The following is a 17,441-nucleotide window of genomic DNA, read 5'->3' on the forward strand; positions in this document are numbered from 1 at the left end:
TGGTAATTTGTAGGCACTTTGTTTTTGCCAAAGGGGATGACTATACACTTTTTGGCATTTAGCTTGTGGCCATGGCTCTGGCACCAGTTGTCTGTTTCTATGAGGCCCTTTTGGAGGATGCTTGTGTCGGCTGGAGAGTCGATTATGGCGCCCAGTTTGCAGTCATCTGCAAACTTGGTCAGCCACAGTCCTTCCGTGTTGGCCTGTACCTCTGAGAAATATATACCGAACAAGAGAGGTCCCAGGACTGAGCCTTGTGGGACACCACTTGTAGCTGGTTTGGAGTCTGACATGGCTCCAGCAATTCTAGCCATGTGGGTTCTGTCCTTGAGCCAGTTTGCAATCCATCTAGTGACATAGGGGTTTATATTTAAGCTGGTGAGCTTATCTATAATGCCGAGTGGGGTATTGTATCGAAGGCTTTAGCGAGGTCCAGGTAGGCTGTGTGGACCACCTTCCCCTCGTCAATTGCCTTGGTGACTGTTTCAAAGAAATCAACCAGGTTTAAAAGGCAGGATCTGCCCTTAACAAAGCCGAACTGGGTAGTATCCAGTGTCTGTAGGTCCCCAATATCTTTATTTATGAGGTCCATGATGATCCTTTCCATAGCTTTGCAGACTAAGCTAGTCAGGCTTATGGGGCGATAGTTTCCAGGATCCGTTGAGGCACCACCTTTATGGAGAGGGACCACTGTTGCTGTACACCACTCTTTGGGCACATATCCTGTAGTAAGGCTGAGATTGAACAGTAGTTTTATGTTTGGGTTTAGCTCTTCTTGGAGATCATGTAGGACGCAGCCCGGGACACCGTCTGGTCCCATTGATGCTGTGTTTTTTGCTTTGGAGAGGGCGTATATATATATATATATATATATATATATATATGCCAATAATGGATCAAACGAAAAATCAAGTAGAACTTTCTTTATTGTTACATAAAACCAGACAAAGCTTTCACGTGGGTTAACTCGCTTCATCAGGTGTAAATGTTAGAAACAAATGAACCATCTTTATACTTGGCTTTTAGGCGGGAAAACCAGATAATCAAAGCACAATTAGATAGCAATTAAGACAACTTGTGTTATATTTAAAAGGGCAATGGTCTATCATTAGGAGAATGGTATGAATACATGTCAAAACCATTCAATGGCAAAAGTTTCAAATGAGTTGAGGCTAGTCAGTACTAGCTTGCAATTAGTTACCACACTTGGCAAGCTAGTACTGACTAGCCTCAACTCATTTAAACAACGATGTTTTTGTGTTGCATTTATTTTTAATGATATTGTGATTTATGTGTTACACACTCAATATAATGTATAAAAAGAGCATTTGAAACTTTTGCCATTGAATGGTTTTGACATGTATTCATACCATTCTCCTAATGATAGACCATTGCCCTTTTAAATATAACACAAGTTGTCTTAATTGCTATCTAATTGTGCTTTGATTATCTGGTTTTCCCGCCTAAAAGCCAAGTATAAAGATGGTTCATTGTTTCTAACATTTACACCTGATGAGAGTTAACCCACGGAAATGAAAGTTGTGTGGTTTTTATGTAACAATAAAGAAAGTTCTACTTGATTTTTGTATGGTGACTTCTGTTTGGATCCATTATTGGCATTTTGGTTTTTCGCTTTCCTAACGGAGTCTTTGTTTTGTGGCTGCAGTTCTTTATATAACTATATATATATATATATATATATATATATATATATATATATATATCTGTATATATATTGTTGTGTCTTTTGGCTTATCCCTGTTAGGGGTCGCCACAGTGGAACTCCGGTCCGCTAATGTTTGGTAGTGGATTTTTACGTGCCGAGTTACCAGCCCTGACGCACAACCTTCAACGAAGGCACACCCATTCACGTATGCCTCCACACAGAAGACGCTCTAGCTGAGAATGTATATATGGATCCACTTTTTAATTTAAAAAGCCCAAAATCTCGACTTTAAAAATACCGATCCCAGAAAATCGAGATTTTGGAATCTTAAAATTAAAAAGTGATTAAAAAAAAAAAAACAACAAAAACAATGTTTTTGCAGGGGGGCAAGCCCCCCCTGCATCCCACCCCATCCCCTGCAACTTAAATAGACCATCTCTGCGATCGCACTACAGTGAAGAGAATGGTAATGCTCCTGTTCTGCTTACCATTCTCTGCACTGTAGCGCAATCTCGGAGATGGTATATTTAAGTTACAGGGGATGTGGGGGCACAGGGTGGCTTGCTTCCCTGCAAAAACACTGTTTTGTTTTTTTATTCCACTTTTTATTTTTGAGATTCCAAAATCTCAATGTTTTGAATTTTGTATTTCAAAACTCAGGATTTTGGGCTTTCGAAATTAAAAAGTGGACCTATATATATATATATATATATATATATATATATATATATATATATATATATGTGTGTGTGTGTGTGTGTGTGTGTGTGTGTGTGTGTGTGCGTATGCTCATGTATATGTGGAATAACATGTACAACTAGATACATACCTACACATTAATAGACGTGTGTGTGTGTGTGTGTGTGTGTGTGTGTGTGTGTGTGTGTGTGTGTGTGTGTGTGTGTGTGTGTGTGCACGTGTGTGCGCATGTATTAGAATAACTGGTTTTCTACTGCCATTTTTATTTATGCATTAATCTTTTTAAAAGTGTCATATAACTGTTTATTATTTTAGTAGTACAATGCGGAATATATTCAGATGTGTTAGGGTTGTAACTTGATTACATATTTACTTAGTTTATACTTCTTTTGTGCAGACTGCTAGATTTGGGTGCATTTTCCTGGTAATGCCAGTTTCTGACTGATTATTTGTAGTTTGTACATTATCTCACTGTTTCATTCTTTTATTAATTTTAATAATGTAAAATTTCATTCTATCGAGTTGAATTTTGAGTGGAATTTTGTTTTGGGGGGGTATAGAGTTAATTTGTGTGCGCATTTTATTTTTCCCCCATTTTATTGGCAATGATTCAGAGTTTTTTTCTTATATGATAACTTTGGTAGAATGGCAATAGATGCCTTATGACATAAACAATGTTACCATAAACAAAAGATATCTACACTTCAGGTCAGATCCTCCTTTCTTCTCCACTACATTATCAGTGCCTCTTATTGGGATAAATACAAATATATATGCAAATTTAGGACGCAGATGCATCTCATATACTGTACTGATAGAACATAACAGTTTAATAACCCAGCTTTAAAGTTTTTGAATAACGATTTCACTTTTACCATGCTATTCATTTTGGAAGAAGAAGAACCTGCTCTCTGTCTTCGCAAGCTGTTCACTCCTTCCAGAAATGTTTCTTTCAGTTTTAGCTGTATCCTGCTGCTTCCAGCTGTGCCCTCTGATGCAGATCTCAGTCGCCTCTCCATAAATTTGTCTTCTTGGCACGGACTGAAGGAGTAGGCAGGGGTGACTGTAGAAGGAATAAAAATAAATCCAGTATTGACATGTTATGTAAACTTAAAAGGGAAGTATCAGAAATTATGCAGAATTGTATAGTACATCAATACCAAGCCAGGGCAAAAACAGAAAGTCCGTTTTAATAAGCTATTGCTAGATGACAACGATTCTAAATACTGATATTTTTATGTCATTATATGTGATTGGTGCTAGTCAGTTACCTTATTCTATACATCATTACACATTCTTTTTCTCTTCAATGGTTACATCTCTTAACATTTTTGTAATATTCTTAAAATGACTGTTGAATGATTCCAGTAAAGCAAATCAAGGATTTTTGAATTATTCCAGCATACTTCCTATTGAAAGTATACGCCTACAATAACATTAGCATAACACAATACTTGTGTCTGATGTTCTTATTTAATTTTAAATGATTTATTTTGGATGCTTTACCACAAAAACTAAATAGAGATATGTTCTTTCTAACCACAATGTAAGAACTAGAAGGATATGAACACAGAAATCTGTCAAATTATTCTGAAGACAAGAGATAAAATGATTATCACTTCCTACATATTTAGAACACGCAAGATTCAATGTATTGGTTAAATTCTTTGCTTCCACAAGCTGTACAGTTTTCTGGACATTATAAGAGCACATGGGATGTCATCCTAGGAGCTCTTCTTACTCCAGGCATTATCGTACAAGTAGCTAAGCAGTAATAGATGCAGGGCCAGGTGAGTGTTTACTCTGTGAGACAGGGGCTCTGGTACCATGGCCTGCCCTTCATGCAGTACCCCACTTCTGATACACACTATTCAGACAGCTTTAATTGTCAGCAGGTATGATTGGTCATTTCTGCTACACTGAATGGCAAAAGTATTTCTAATATCAACTGCATGCTTTTCTATTTTTTATTTTTTTACTCTGTCCCTCCCAGCCATCAGCCCCCCCCCCCGACAAGTCTTAAGCTATTTGGTCCCCTGGTGTATGAGACTCACAAACAAAAGGTCAACGACAACCAGAGGGACCATCATGCGGGAAGCCATGGAGAAGTTTGTGCCTAGGGTTACTACCTGTCCTTCTCTGTCAAAATAACTCACATTTTAGCAATCATGACCTGAGAAATACTGAAAATGGCAAGTGTCTGGCGATTTTAATTAGAGCAAAAATATTTCTCATTTTTCTTTAATATTGCATAAAACAATTAGTTTGATGTGAAACACCTAAATAATTCTATATGAAACAACAACAATGTTTCTTCTACATCCTGCTGAAGAAGGGAGAGGAAAACTACAATCCACTCCCACCCCTATACCCACTCATTGAACAAGCAGGCTATGAGGGTGTTTCTGTTTAGCCCTAATCCCATCTTGGTGACTAACATAAGCACTTATATCAATGTGAGGGCTTTCTATACCCTCTCCTTGCATTTGCATATGACCATTGACATGCATAATGAGGACTATAATCACCAGTGTAGTAATGCCACCCCATTTCCCTAGTGTTCCACTGTCTTTAGGTGGCAAATATGGTAGGCTGGAAGTAATACTTCCCAAACCCAACTGAAGAGGTCAGCCAGCACTACCCAGTCCATACCTTTTTTTACCACCAAGTTGTTCCAAGACCTGACTCACCATACAGACCTGGGTTGTCTGAGTCAAAGTCCAGGCTTTATGGCTCTTCAGCATGGAGACAGAATTTCAAATGCTTAACTAATCCTTTTTAAAATGAATTGTGCAGGTTCATGTATTCCTGCCATTAGTTGAGTAAACCAACTTCAGTTGAACAGGAAATCTATCTTTATGTCTAGCTATTTATCTATCTAGAAATGCATGAGCATTTGTTGAGCTGCATTACTTTCAGACATGAACTTGATGACGCTGAATGATTGCATCACAAACTGCTGAGTTGCTAAAACAAATACTACCATGGAAATAAGACCTTTAGCTACATGTGATGAATTGTGACTTGATGAAATATAATTGATGAATTGAAACATGACTAAACTCTGCTTGGCCATCCTGGCTCATATATATATATATATATATATATATATATATATATATATATATATATATATATACACACACACACACACACACACACACACACACACACACACACACACACACACACACACACACACACACACACACACACACACACACATACTTGTGTAAGAACACTAGAGCTATAGTATAAAAACACCACTTGGACAAAAAAGGAAACAAAGTACATTGAACTTATTTTATTTTAAACCTTTTTATTTTGTACATCCAGTGTGAAGGGTGTTGCCTCACATGCCCTGAACCTATATATTCCAATTCCAAAGTCACATAAACTTTGACTAAAAATAGCTGACGTCCATACTCACTCAAAAGGCCACATTCGATTTTAACGTTTTTTATGTTGTCTAAGCAAGACATCACACTGAAAAAAATGCAGTAACACAAAGAAATGCTTGCACTGTAAAAACAAAGAGAAGCTTACTACCTATACTGCAATCACATGTGAATAGAATTCATCCATTGCATTCTATTAGAATCTTTCCTATATAGTGCACAGTTGCCTACATATGACATCTGTTTTTGAAGTTTTTTAATTTTGCAGGCTGTATGGGATTTCAGAAATTCCTAGCAGATATGTCTGACTTCCAGAATAACTAGGCTTTTCCAAACTCCATTCTATTCTGACTCATGTTTTTACCTTTCCTTTTTTTCTTTTTCATACAGACCTCTTTGTTTCCCATTCCTCTCTCAGACTGTTAATCATTGGATCATTATGCATGACGGGATCCAATCCTTCTTCTAAACTAAGCACAGCACATCATTCAATCAGATGTGCAGGAATGGCTGAAAGAAAGTACAGTTGTAGAAGTAAACTTACCATAAGAGTAGATGTTCGAATGATCACTGCTGCAGTAGCTTTAGCTATATGGGTTATTTCCTGCCAAGGATATAAGAGCCAGCCAGTTTCCAAAGCCTTAGGGCACCTTACATGAGCACAAACTGTCAAACGCAGCTTGAACTGAGTGACTAAAAGATAAGTTTGGGCGTGAAGCCCTTCAAAGCTTTCCTGCCAGCAGACAGGGGGTAGCTGAGTATTGAAAGGAAAAGGCTAGAAATAACCAAAAATAAATGTCCACACCCTGGCTTAAAAAATCACGCAGAAAAACAAGGGGGATAGAGGGAGGGAACAGCTATAGCACCAGTGATCATTCAAACACTGTTATAGTAAGTTCAACTTACATAACTACTGATCACTGCTGCAGTAACCTTAGCTATATGGATAGATTACCATAGCTAACTATATTTAGGAAGTGGAAGGAGATGGGTCTACTAGGAGGCCCTGGAGAATGGTCCTAGCAAAGCATGATGTAGACGTAGAGAAGGAATCTAGTTTACAGTGCTTTGTAAAAATATGTACAAAGGACCAAGTAGCAGCTTCTAGACTACTTCTAGAATCCAACCCTTTCGAAAAAGCCACAGAAGAAGTAAAATCCTTGTAGAGTGGGCCTTGACCCTGCCTGGACTAGATTTGTCATGGTAAGTACAACAAAAGGCAACCACTTGAAAATACTTTGTTTTGACACTGGCTGTCCCTTCTTACCTTCAGAAGAAATGAACAACCGTTCTGATGATATAAAAGATTTAATTCTGTCAAGTACCTCAGCTGTCTGTGGACATCCAGTATGGAGTATCCTTTCTCTCTCATTTTTGTATTCAGCAAAGAAAACAGGGAGATGGATAGTGGGACTTAAAGTAAGCTCAGATACTACTTTAGGCATAAAAGAAGGATTAGTTCTCAAAGAAACCATGTCCATGTGGAAAATGAGGTACAGTTGACTCACCATAAGAGCTTGCAACTCAGATATCCTTTTTGCAGAAGTCAAAGCCATCAATAAAACTTTTCCATGTTAAGAACTTCAAGTCAGCCGGATTAGCTGGTTCAAATGGAGCAAGTGTTAGTTGCTCTAACACAAATTGAGATCCCAAGGAGGGGCCACCAGTTTACTTGAAGCCCCATATGCAAAACTCCTTTAAAGAATATTTTGACATGCAACTTCCTTAAAAAAGGAAGATCCATGGGCAGACATGCTGAAATGGGCAATAATGAACCTCAATAGAGGAATAAAAATGGCCATAGGATAGTAACTTACACAAATATTGTAAAACCAGAGAACAGCTAGCCCTGAATGAGTGCTGGTTATATTGTTGACACCAATTAGAAAACTTTTCTTCATTTGCCAATATATGATTTTCTAGTAGCAGGCTTTCTTGCCTCCACTAGTACCTGTGGCATGTACTCAGAAAACAGGCGCCTAAAAGGAATTAAGACCCTATAATGTCGGGGAGCATTAAACACCCCTGTTATTGTGTGAGTAGGTCCATTCTATGAGGAAACCTGTGGTAATTGTTCCTGGCCATTTCCAAAAATAAAAAAGGAAGAACCACAGCTGCCTGGGCCAGAAGGAAATTACCCCAATGACCTTGGTGGACTCCTTCTCAATCTTCAGAAATGACCTAGATATTAGTGGAAAGGGTGGAAAGGCATATAGGAACATTCCTGTCTAAATAATAGAAAATTCATTTGTCTTCCAGGCCTTTTTGCATGGGGTCCTGGAACACAATTTCACCATTGATTGTTCAGAGAGGAGGCAAAGAGGTCTAATTGAGGGACTCTCCACAGATGGATCAAACTTTGGAAGACCCCTGGATCTAGTTTCCATTTGTCAGGGTCTGCCCTGGTCCCACTCAGTTTGTCCGCCACATAATTTTGCTCTAACAGAATGTAGGATGCCTATAGATTGTGTGTTAAGCTATATCCCACGCTAACATGGCTAGTCTGCAAAGGCAGTATGACCTGGTTCTCCCTTGCTTGTTGATGTACCACCTTACTGTGGCATTGTCTGTAGCCACTAAAAGAGGTCCTGAGAGCAAAAGATGGTTCAGAGACTTGAGTGCCTTGATCACAGCAAGCATCTCCTTGATATTTACGTGTTTGGTTCTGTCCTTTGTGTCCCACACTCTCTGCACTTTTATCTCTCCTCAGATGGATCCCCAAGCAAAGTCTGTAGCAACTGTGATGACTGACTGCTTTGGAGCAGGGAGGGAGAAGGGAAGACCTTGATTTAAGTATATCTGTTGTCACCACCAAATGGTTTCTCTTCTGACAAACCACAGTACTGGGCTCTGAAAAGATAAAGGGTGTTGCTGCTTGGACCAAGGAGGTTTCAGATATCACTATATCTTTCTCATGTGGATACTTGCCAGAGGTTTCATGAGAATCATAGATGCTATGAAACCCAAAATCTGGAAGTATTCCCTGGCAGTGACTAAAGTCTGAGTGAAAAAAACTTAGAAATATATCTAAATAAATATCTATTTTTTTCTATGGAAGAAAATCTGAGGTTTCTAGTAGACATCTCAGGAACACAATCCTGTGTGAGTCAAGAAAGACTTCTGAATATTCTCTTGGAATTCCAGCTTGTGCAAGAGATCTCTCACTCAAGAGAGAGATCCCTGACATTTTGAAAAAGACCCTGTAAAGATAAGCAAGTCATCCAAATATGAAAAATGTGGATACCCTGTAACTTGCAATGAACTATAACGAGCTAGACACTTTGTGAACACCCTTTGTGCAGTGGATAGTCCAAAAGGTAAGGCAGAGAACTGATAATGTGATCCAGACAAACAAAACCTTAAGATGCCTTGGTAAACACTTATGCTACAGTAATATCTGTTAGTCTATTCATAGTCTTACTTTGTATGGCCAATATGTATACTCTGTCACTGAGTTTGGGCTTGTGACCCCCCACTAATTATGGCTATGACCTGAATTTCTGCTGTAAAGGGTTGACAGATATGTTAGCCTTAGCTCTAGAGCAATGAAGTACGAATGTCAACAAAACAGTGACCTAGCCAGAGTACATCAGGGACAGTCAGGAACACATTTAGAATGTCTGAACTATTTCTGTGTGACATTGACAGACTGAGAGGAGGTGAATTACAGTACATTGTATGATATTCCAATAGCTTTCCTACAGGAGCCGACCACTGTAGGAGGGAATAACAGGGGCAGAGCTGTGATTTGATTCAAAGCAGGGATAGTTGAGAGGCATGCCTGTAGCTGTTGGACAAAAGAGTATCGCCAACATGTCAATGCCATATATGTACTACAGGCATAATGTTGTAATCCCTTTTCCCCATACCTCCATCCTCCCATCTGCATCCCATTATATGGCCACATGTTTTACATACCTGGTAGACTGAAGTAATCCTTTTTTGACCAGATCCTCTCAAACAGCTTGCTAAACCATAGCGTGTCTGTGTAAAGCAACATACAGACCTGTTTGCCATAGGCAGTTGACTGCCTTTTGTAGGTAATGCTCATTAACAGGTAATTGCCCGTGGACCAATCTGTGGCTCAGACTTGCTAACTGCATCCAAAGCAGCCGGGCTACACTTTCATTATCTAATGACATGGCACCACAGTGCAATATTTAAGGCCTTCATGTAGGCCTTGGCCTCTTTCTTAGTCTTTGAGATGGACATTAGTGAGGTGTGGAGACTACAGCATCACAGAGGGTAGGTACAAATACTGTCCACTGTTGACATTTATGAGGTATGCCCACAGTTTTACTTGATATGTTTGGCCATTGTCCCATGACAATGTGATTATCTGGCAGTTCAGTGGTAAACATTGTGGGTTGAGGTCAGTAAGAAGAGGGAGACGTGAATGTGAGACGTCATACCTGTCAGACTATGCATGCTGATGCAGTAGCTGCAATTCTATCCACTCACTAGCTATGTAGGGGCAAACTGTGAAACATGTCCCTGTTGCTGGACCTTTGCCCCCGCCCACCCTTTATATATGGTTGTGTCTGAATCTCTTGTTCTAGGGGGTTGTGAGGTATGGTAGGTCTGTAGCAGCTATTTTAGCATACAGCTGCATATGTTCCAGGCTGCAGCCACATTGGGGGAGTGTGAACTTTTTGGAGGACAGCAAGCTGTATGTGTAACTGAGGCAGCAGTGCAGCTGTGTCATCACAGCAGTGGCAGGGTAAGGGTACCCTTTACAGTCCAGTTGAGGCATGTGCGTAAAGTACATCTGTTATGTAACAGTGCCAATCACAGAGCAGTAGGCAGCATATAGTTTGGCTATACAAATATGTGCAGCATGTCCTTATCTACAGGCCTTTGACTTGCAAACATGAGTTGCAGTTAATGCAGTAGCAGCAACCTGCGTGGGTTAAAATTGCATGACTCAGTCATTGCTTGCTGTGTTCACAAGAATGTAATTGATGTGCAACATACTGGATTCGAACCCAGGACTGTGGGTGGCAAAGTATACTACATGCAAGGTATTTAACAGACTGAGCTACTGAGTCAGTGCTGTAGCTGGTGTATTTGCAAGATATATGTATCTATATACAGTCTGTGACACACGTCTGCATCCATCATTATGTGCATGGTTTTCAAAGGCAGCTGCTGTGCAGCAGGTTCCCAGTTGTACACATGTACTTTGCCATTGCTGCCTTAGCAGGTGTGTTTAAAGATGTTGCTGATAAAAGGGACAATTACCTGCTATCATACCTCTCAGCCTTAGAACAAGAAATCTGAACAAAGCCATAAATAAACGTTTGACAAAGGCCCAAAAATAGGGATAATCTTTAAATATTGCTCCTGCAAACTTAGAATGTTAATAGAATAACAGGTTTTGCATTAGCATGTGTTTTCTGAAGAGTATGAAGTGTGAAACTCAAATATCTGTCATGATTTTCTAATCTCAATCTTTAATGACTTGCCACTACTCTGTCAGAAAAATATGATTTTATGAAAGCCGGGCCAAAAATAGGGGGAAAAACTCTGGACATTCTGCAACAATCTGTACAGGTGACGTGCATGCCTGCTATTCCAGGCCTCATGTATATCCATTATTATATATCTGGCTGTGTACTGGTATAGTGTTTGCATCACAGTCCCAAGGACACTCCCATTTTCCTATTATATGTACTTGCAGTCTGTCAGTGGCAATCTGTATATTTTGCTGGAAACACCTGTTTTAATCAAAGCTGAGTGGCCTAGTGGGCTAATGCACTATACTGTAGTTGACAGGGGTCTGGCTCCAAGACTTGGCAAGGGTGATTATTTTTCAGATGTGCCTAACACTGTGAGAAACACATAAGATGATTAAGGGACTTTTAAGCACATTTAAGCAGGTTTGCATGGGTTTGCACAACACGATGCTTAGCTCCGCACAAACCCAAGCTAAAAATTAAAAAAGAAAAGAAAAAGGGGCTGATAAGACAGTGGTGAAATGGGGGCAAGCAGGGAAAAAAAAAATGTGTCTATATTAGTACAAAGAAAACTGCACTGAGTGAATCCCATTTGAGAGACTGCAAATATCGCAAGAGTGAATGAAGATCGCCATAGGAAATTCTTCCCTTTACTTCAATGTAGTGTGATTTCAGAGTTGGTATATTTAAGTAGCAGGGGGGCTTGCCCCCCTGCATAAATCAGTTAATGACAGTTTTCCTGTCTTAGTTGCATTTTTATTCGGATTCAAAATTTTCAAACTTCGACCATATGGTGTCGACCACATGGTATTCGGAGTCTGAAACTTTTGTTCCGATGATATAGACCAAAAAAAAAAAACATACTGAAAGGCAGGTAGGGATGTGCAGGAAAGGTGTAGGAAAGGACCATAGCTTTCCATTTCTTGTACAGCAACAGCTGTGCAGGTTTTACAGACTTTGCACATGAATGTGGGCCCTCAGACCGTAGTGAGACAGGTGAGGACAACATAAATGTGTTATCAAACCAATTGGACCTAATTAGTTGTGTCCAGTGGACACATGCAAAATGTAGAGCTATGCATGGGGCTATATTTTTTTGTGGGATTGGTGCCCATTTTTTTTTTTTTTTTAATAAGGAGAGAGTGGAATGTTGGGGGAGGGATGTAGGTATGTGTGGGGAGGTAAGTTGGGTAGGAGAGGTTGCATTTTCAGACAGACAAGACAGCAGACAGGTGCAGTGTGTGAATCATGAGGGGGACAAATACCTTGGATGGGGAGGGTAATGCGTAATCAGAGATGTGTGTTCCCCCAGGTGGCAGCAGTGTGACTGAGCTCTCCCCCCTTGGGCAGTCAACACTGCTCCTTCACTGCCCTAAAGTTAGATGTACTAGATTCTGGGTGCCAGGACCATCAGGCCCTCCAGGTTGTCAAGTCTGCTGTCAATCTGGTGCAGGCATTGTTCATAGCTCCTATGCACAATCCTGTGCACTATGGCCGGTAATTGATCTTGGGTGACTACTGCCCCTCTTCCACCACTCCCGGGGGGGGGGACCCATCACATGAAGCGGTTCCACCAGAGGGTGGTGCAGGGCCAGCAGAGGGGGCACCCCTGGCTTGGGTCCCAGATGTGTTGGTATCCAGTGCCACAGCTGGCTGAGATAGGGTAGGCAGATCATCAGGAACTGGCCTACCCTGTTATGCTGTGGTGATAGAGGTATAACAATGTGTATAGGTTAGTTATGAGCAAAACATTTTGTTATGTATAACAGCATGCCAGAACACTGGAAATAACCCATTACCATATCAATGCATTTTATATGGAACACAACAATAAATGATATCAAACCACAAAATGAGCCAGTAAACTGTGATACCATGCCAATGACCCTTTATTAAGTCATATAAATAACAAACTGTTAGAACAACAGAAAGAAACAGACCAGTTTCGGCTAATGATAGCCTTTCTCAGTGTACAAGTTGTTGGTTGTAACACAGCAATAAATAACATAACAGTCAGTATATTAACAACATGCCAGTAACAGTTACGGCATAAGGCCAACAACATAGGTAATTCAACAAGATATGTTAATATGCAACCATTGTAATACATAACAATAATAAAACACATGCCCCAAAATAAAATTTAGAGAACAGCCTATGTTAATAGTAAACTATAACCAATACCAGACTCAGAAAGGCACCCCACCCCCAGCCGAGGATCGGAGAACGAACCCTTGCTGTGGTGTGGGCAATAACACCACTGCACACACCCGCCGCCCAGTAAACTATAACCAATGAATAACAATAATAAATTTAGATGAAAAAATAAGGGGTTGTGAGAGAGAGAGAAATACAGTCCATTAATACCAGTATAGGCTATATAGTTTATAACAGTAATGCTATATACTATACAGGTCTGTCCTTCCTTTATGCTTAAAAGTGCCATATAGCTACTGTAGCATGTACATACCTCTCAAGCTATCTGCATGGGACAGTATGGGCCAAGCAGTAACACCTGCAGGTATACAACTACAGAGGACACTTATACACCAGGTTAACCTATACAACCACCAAGTTGTACTGTGGACTGATGTAGTGTGACTGTGCTATTGACATAATCATGTCAATGATACATCTGTGACAGAGGGATTACGCAACAGTAATTATATTCTATGACAGTGTGACAGATGAGAGTCATGTATGTGTACACTACAGAGAGTAAATGACTATCATGTCTTCCTTGGCAGGCATGGGGAAAGAACTTCAGCAAACTTTGACACACAATCCAGGCATATAACCATACAGCCATACCAAGATTACACATTTTGTTTTTTTATTTTATTATTATTGTACTTTTTGCTTTTATTTTATGTAGTCTTATCACATTCCTGGTCAATGCTGTTAACAGTCTGTTGCATCTAAACGCACAAATTATTTACTCATAATAAGGGCTACTTCACCCATTTACCTGTATTTCCTGTGCAGAGAACATCTGTCATCAATATGTAACTGATTCAGTAATATTTATTACGACATAGCACTGGATTTGAACCCTGGTCTGTGTGTGGCAAAATGTACTTCAGACAGAGCATTTAACAAACTGAGCTACTGAGCCACTGCTGATTACTGACTGACTGATATTTGCCTAGAGCTCAGCTGGAAATAAAATATGATCTGGTAATAGTACTACAGTTGTATACTAGACTTCAGTGACAGTTGAACAAACATGCACAAGATTCATACATGACAGTGATACTAGGTAAACTATACAGTACTATATAGAATGCAGGTGTGCACAATAAACTGTTAGCAGATGGAAATATCTGTGAAGACTACACACCATATCAGATTACCGGGTTGACTACCTCACCCATATACAGTTGCAGATAGTATATTTGCAGTCCACTATATTATACTGTCATACTTGCCTTCAGCACCATACTTCGAAGCATGAATGCATATAGCTAAAATGCAATGGTTAACATAAGACAATTCTGATATACACAATATACCTTGGGTGTTCATGCTATTGCTTCAAATGTTATTGCAAAACAGGAATCATAATTCATTTCTTGTAATACAGCTCTGAATCTACAGTTATTGCATAACACTCTTTATTAGCTATACCTTGAGGTAGGTAGTGGTATATTCTTTTTTGTTTTTATTTCAGAGCAGTTGTCATAATCAGTTTCATGAAAAACCAAATTACACACATACTGCACAACACAGCTTTATTAGGGGTACTTTCATTCAGGTACTGGAATAGTTTCAAGTCTTATTTGCACAACAGTTGATGTAAGGCAGGTGTTGCAATGCATTTATAATTCCACAATTATTGCAGTAGTAACTTTATTTCATTTACATCATCAGTGTTAATGCTTTAGTCTTTCCTGTTTATTGCACTATACTTTGCAGTTGTCACTTATTACAGTACAGGCCTACGGCCACATTCATTGCAATACACAAATCTTTACTGTATGTACCTACTGGCAGTTAATGCATTACTCTTTCTTGCTTATTTGACTATAGATTGCAAATTAATCTGTACTCACCACACTCATGGCGCAACCTGGCTAAGTGCCCAGCATGTGCATCTAGGTTGCGAGCTCTCTCCTCTGCAGCTGTAGTGAGAGAAGCATACCATTATGCATACCTGTCTACCAAACATTCAGAGTATGTATTGGTAAAATAATGTTAACAGTACTAAACTTGTGAGGCATTCCCACCCGACCTTCCCACAACTAAGTGTCCAAAAGACCCCCCTTCTGATGCTTCAGGTCACCATAGTAGTGATGGACCTGCTCACTCAGTTTGGTTTTGTCAAGGGCAGATCATGCCTACTCAACCTGGTGGAATTCTTTGAGAAGGTCACCAAAGCAATAGATAAGGGCAAAATCAATCATACTGCCTACCTTGACCTGGCCAAGGCATTTGACACAATACCCCACTTGGGCATTACTGACAAACTCAAGAGGTTAGGTACAAACCCATATGTCACCTGATGGATAGCCAACTGGCTCACAGACAGGACCCAGGAAGTTAGAATTGGGGAGTCCACCTCTATAAAGAGGCCAGTCACAAGTGGAGTCCCTCAAGGATCAGTCATTGGACTGCTCCTTTCTGGCATTTACTTCTCAGACGTCAAGGCCAATGTCAGTGGTATCTGGCTGACTAAATTTGCAGATGATTGCAAATTATCAGCTGTCACTGAATCTCAAACTGACACCAATTTTCTCCAGGAGGGGCTGACACAGAGAAATAACTGGTGTCAGAGCCATGGACCAAAACTAAATGCCAAGAAATGCATAATAGTATCCTTTGGGAAGTCATCCATCCCTGGTAACTATCATATTGACAACACACCCCTTAAAGATGACCCAGTAGTCAGGGACTTAGGGACAAACATACATAGTATTCTAGCCTTTGATCATCACATGTCTACAGTGGTGAGGAAATCATTCTATGTTGCGCAACTTATAAACAAAGGTATGGCATCTAAGTCCAAGGAAGTCATTTATCAACTGTATTTGGCATTCATCAGACCTATCATTGAGTACAATGCATCTTTTGGTGTGTACCTAACCAGGCATATCCAACAACTGGAATGTCCACAGAAGTTCCTCACTAAAAGAATACAGGGCGTTAGTAATATGTCCTATGCAGACCACCTCAAGGCCCTATCCCTGAATTCTGTCTCCTATAGGCTTTTGAGGGAAGATCTATGCCTGGCATACAGGGCATTGTCAGACCCCACTCTGATGGACCTCCTGCATATCCACAAAACAAACAGTAGCAGAATTACCTTTTCTAAAGACTTAAACCTTGCCTGTGATATAAATAGGACCTGCTGGGGAGATAGGTAAGTATCCCAGAGACTACCTTGTCTATGGAACAGGCTCCCCATCCAAGTGAAGCAGAGTTCATCCCCAACCCAGTTCAAGTGCAACTTGGACAATTGGATGGGAAACCGGAAATGTTGGCACCTATGTCTCTAATGCAAACAGGTAACCTGTAAATGGTTCATCCCTGAGGCTCATGGTTACACTTATCAAGGGTATCAGAACTTGTCAGAGATTTGTGATGCATGGCTAGGCTTAAAATGCCCTTGTGTTCGTTAGCCTAGTAAACACTTATGAATCTTTGAACCTGTGTGGGGTATACCTGTTGCACAGATGAGATTGTGTGTCAGCTGGTTCTAGGCCTCTGCCTTGCACTCTAAGCCCTGTAACTGCCCCTGCAGCAGCCAGACTTCGTGGTCTTTCAACAGGAGTCCAGCCATGACCCTGGACTCCAGAATGCCCCTCCACTGCACCTGGAAGCACACATTCTCTCCAACTTATGCCATAGTTCCTGCGTACTTCAAACTCCAACTGGTTATACTATATTCCTGCCTGTTGCACTTAATATTGCCTGTTTTCCTGCCCTTACATGCCATTGGGCAATTTTTAAAAATGCGGTGCATCGCTTGGCACTGCACAAACCAGTGTACCTGAGCTTAGCAGTGCTTAAACTGAGCAGTGCTTAGCAGTTCGCAAACCAGCTAAGCACATCCAAGCAATGCCAAGTACTGCCAAGCTGAGTCAAAACAGAAATTGTTTAAGCAGTGCTTAGCGGGTCTCAGCAGATCTTAGCAGAGCTTGGCTGAGCGCAGCAGATCAGGACTGAAAAAATAATCATAATAATATGTATTTGGAAAATAAATCCTTAATTTCCCTTCCATGT

At 40.2% G+C, this 17,441-nt stretch overlaps 1 protein-coding gene across 1 annotated transcript in view; it reads right to left on the reverse strand.

Moving 5' to 3' along the window:
• CCSER1 (coiled-coil serine rich protein 1) overlaps positions 1-17,441 on the reverse strand; it is a 2,683,941-nt gene that overhangs the window by 1,755,454 nt on the left and 911,046 nt on the right. Inside the window, exon 3 of the mRNA XM_044060390.1 lies at positions 3,241-3,428. Within this exon, the coding sequence (XP_043916325.1) occupies positions 3,241-3,428 (188 nt within the window). The remainder of the gene's footprint in view (positions 1-3,240; positions 3,429-17,441) is intronic.

Source organism: Protopterus annectens, chromosome 2.part0 (genome assembly GCF_019279795.1).
Source record: "Protopterus annectens isolate FY-2018-M chromosome 2.part0, PAN1.0, whole genome shotgun sequence".
Lineage (NCBI taxonomy): Eukaryota > Metazoa > Chordata > Ceratodontiformes > Protopteridae > Protopterus > Protopterus annectens.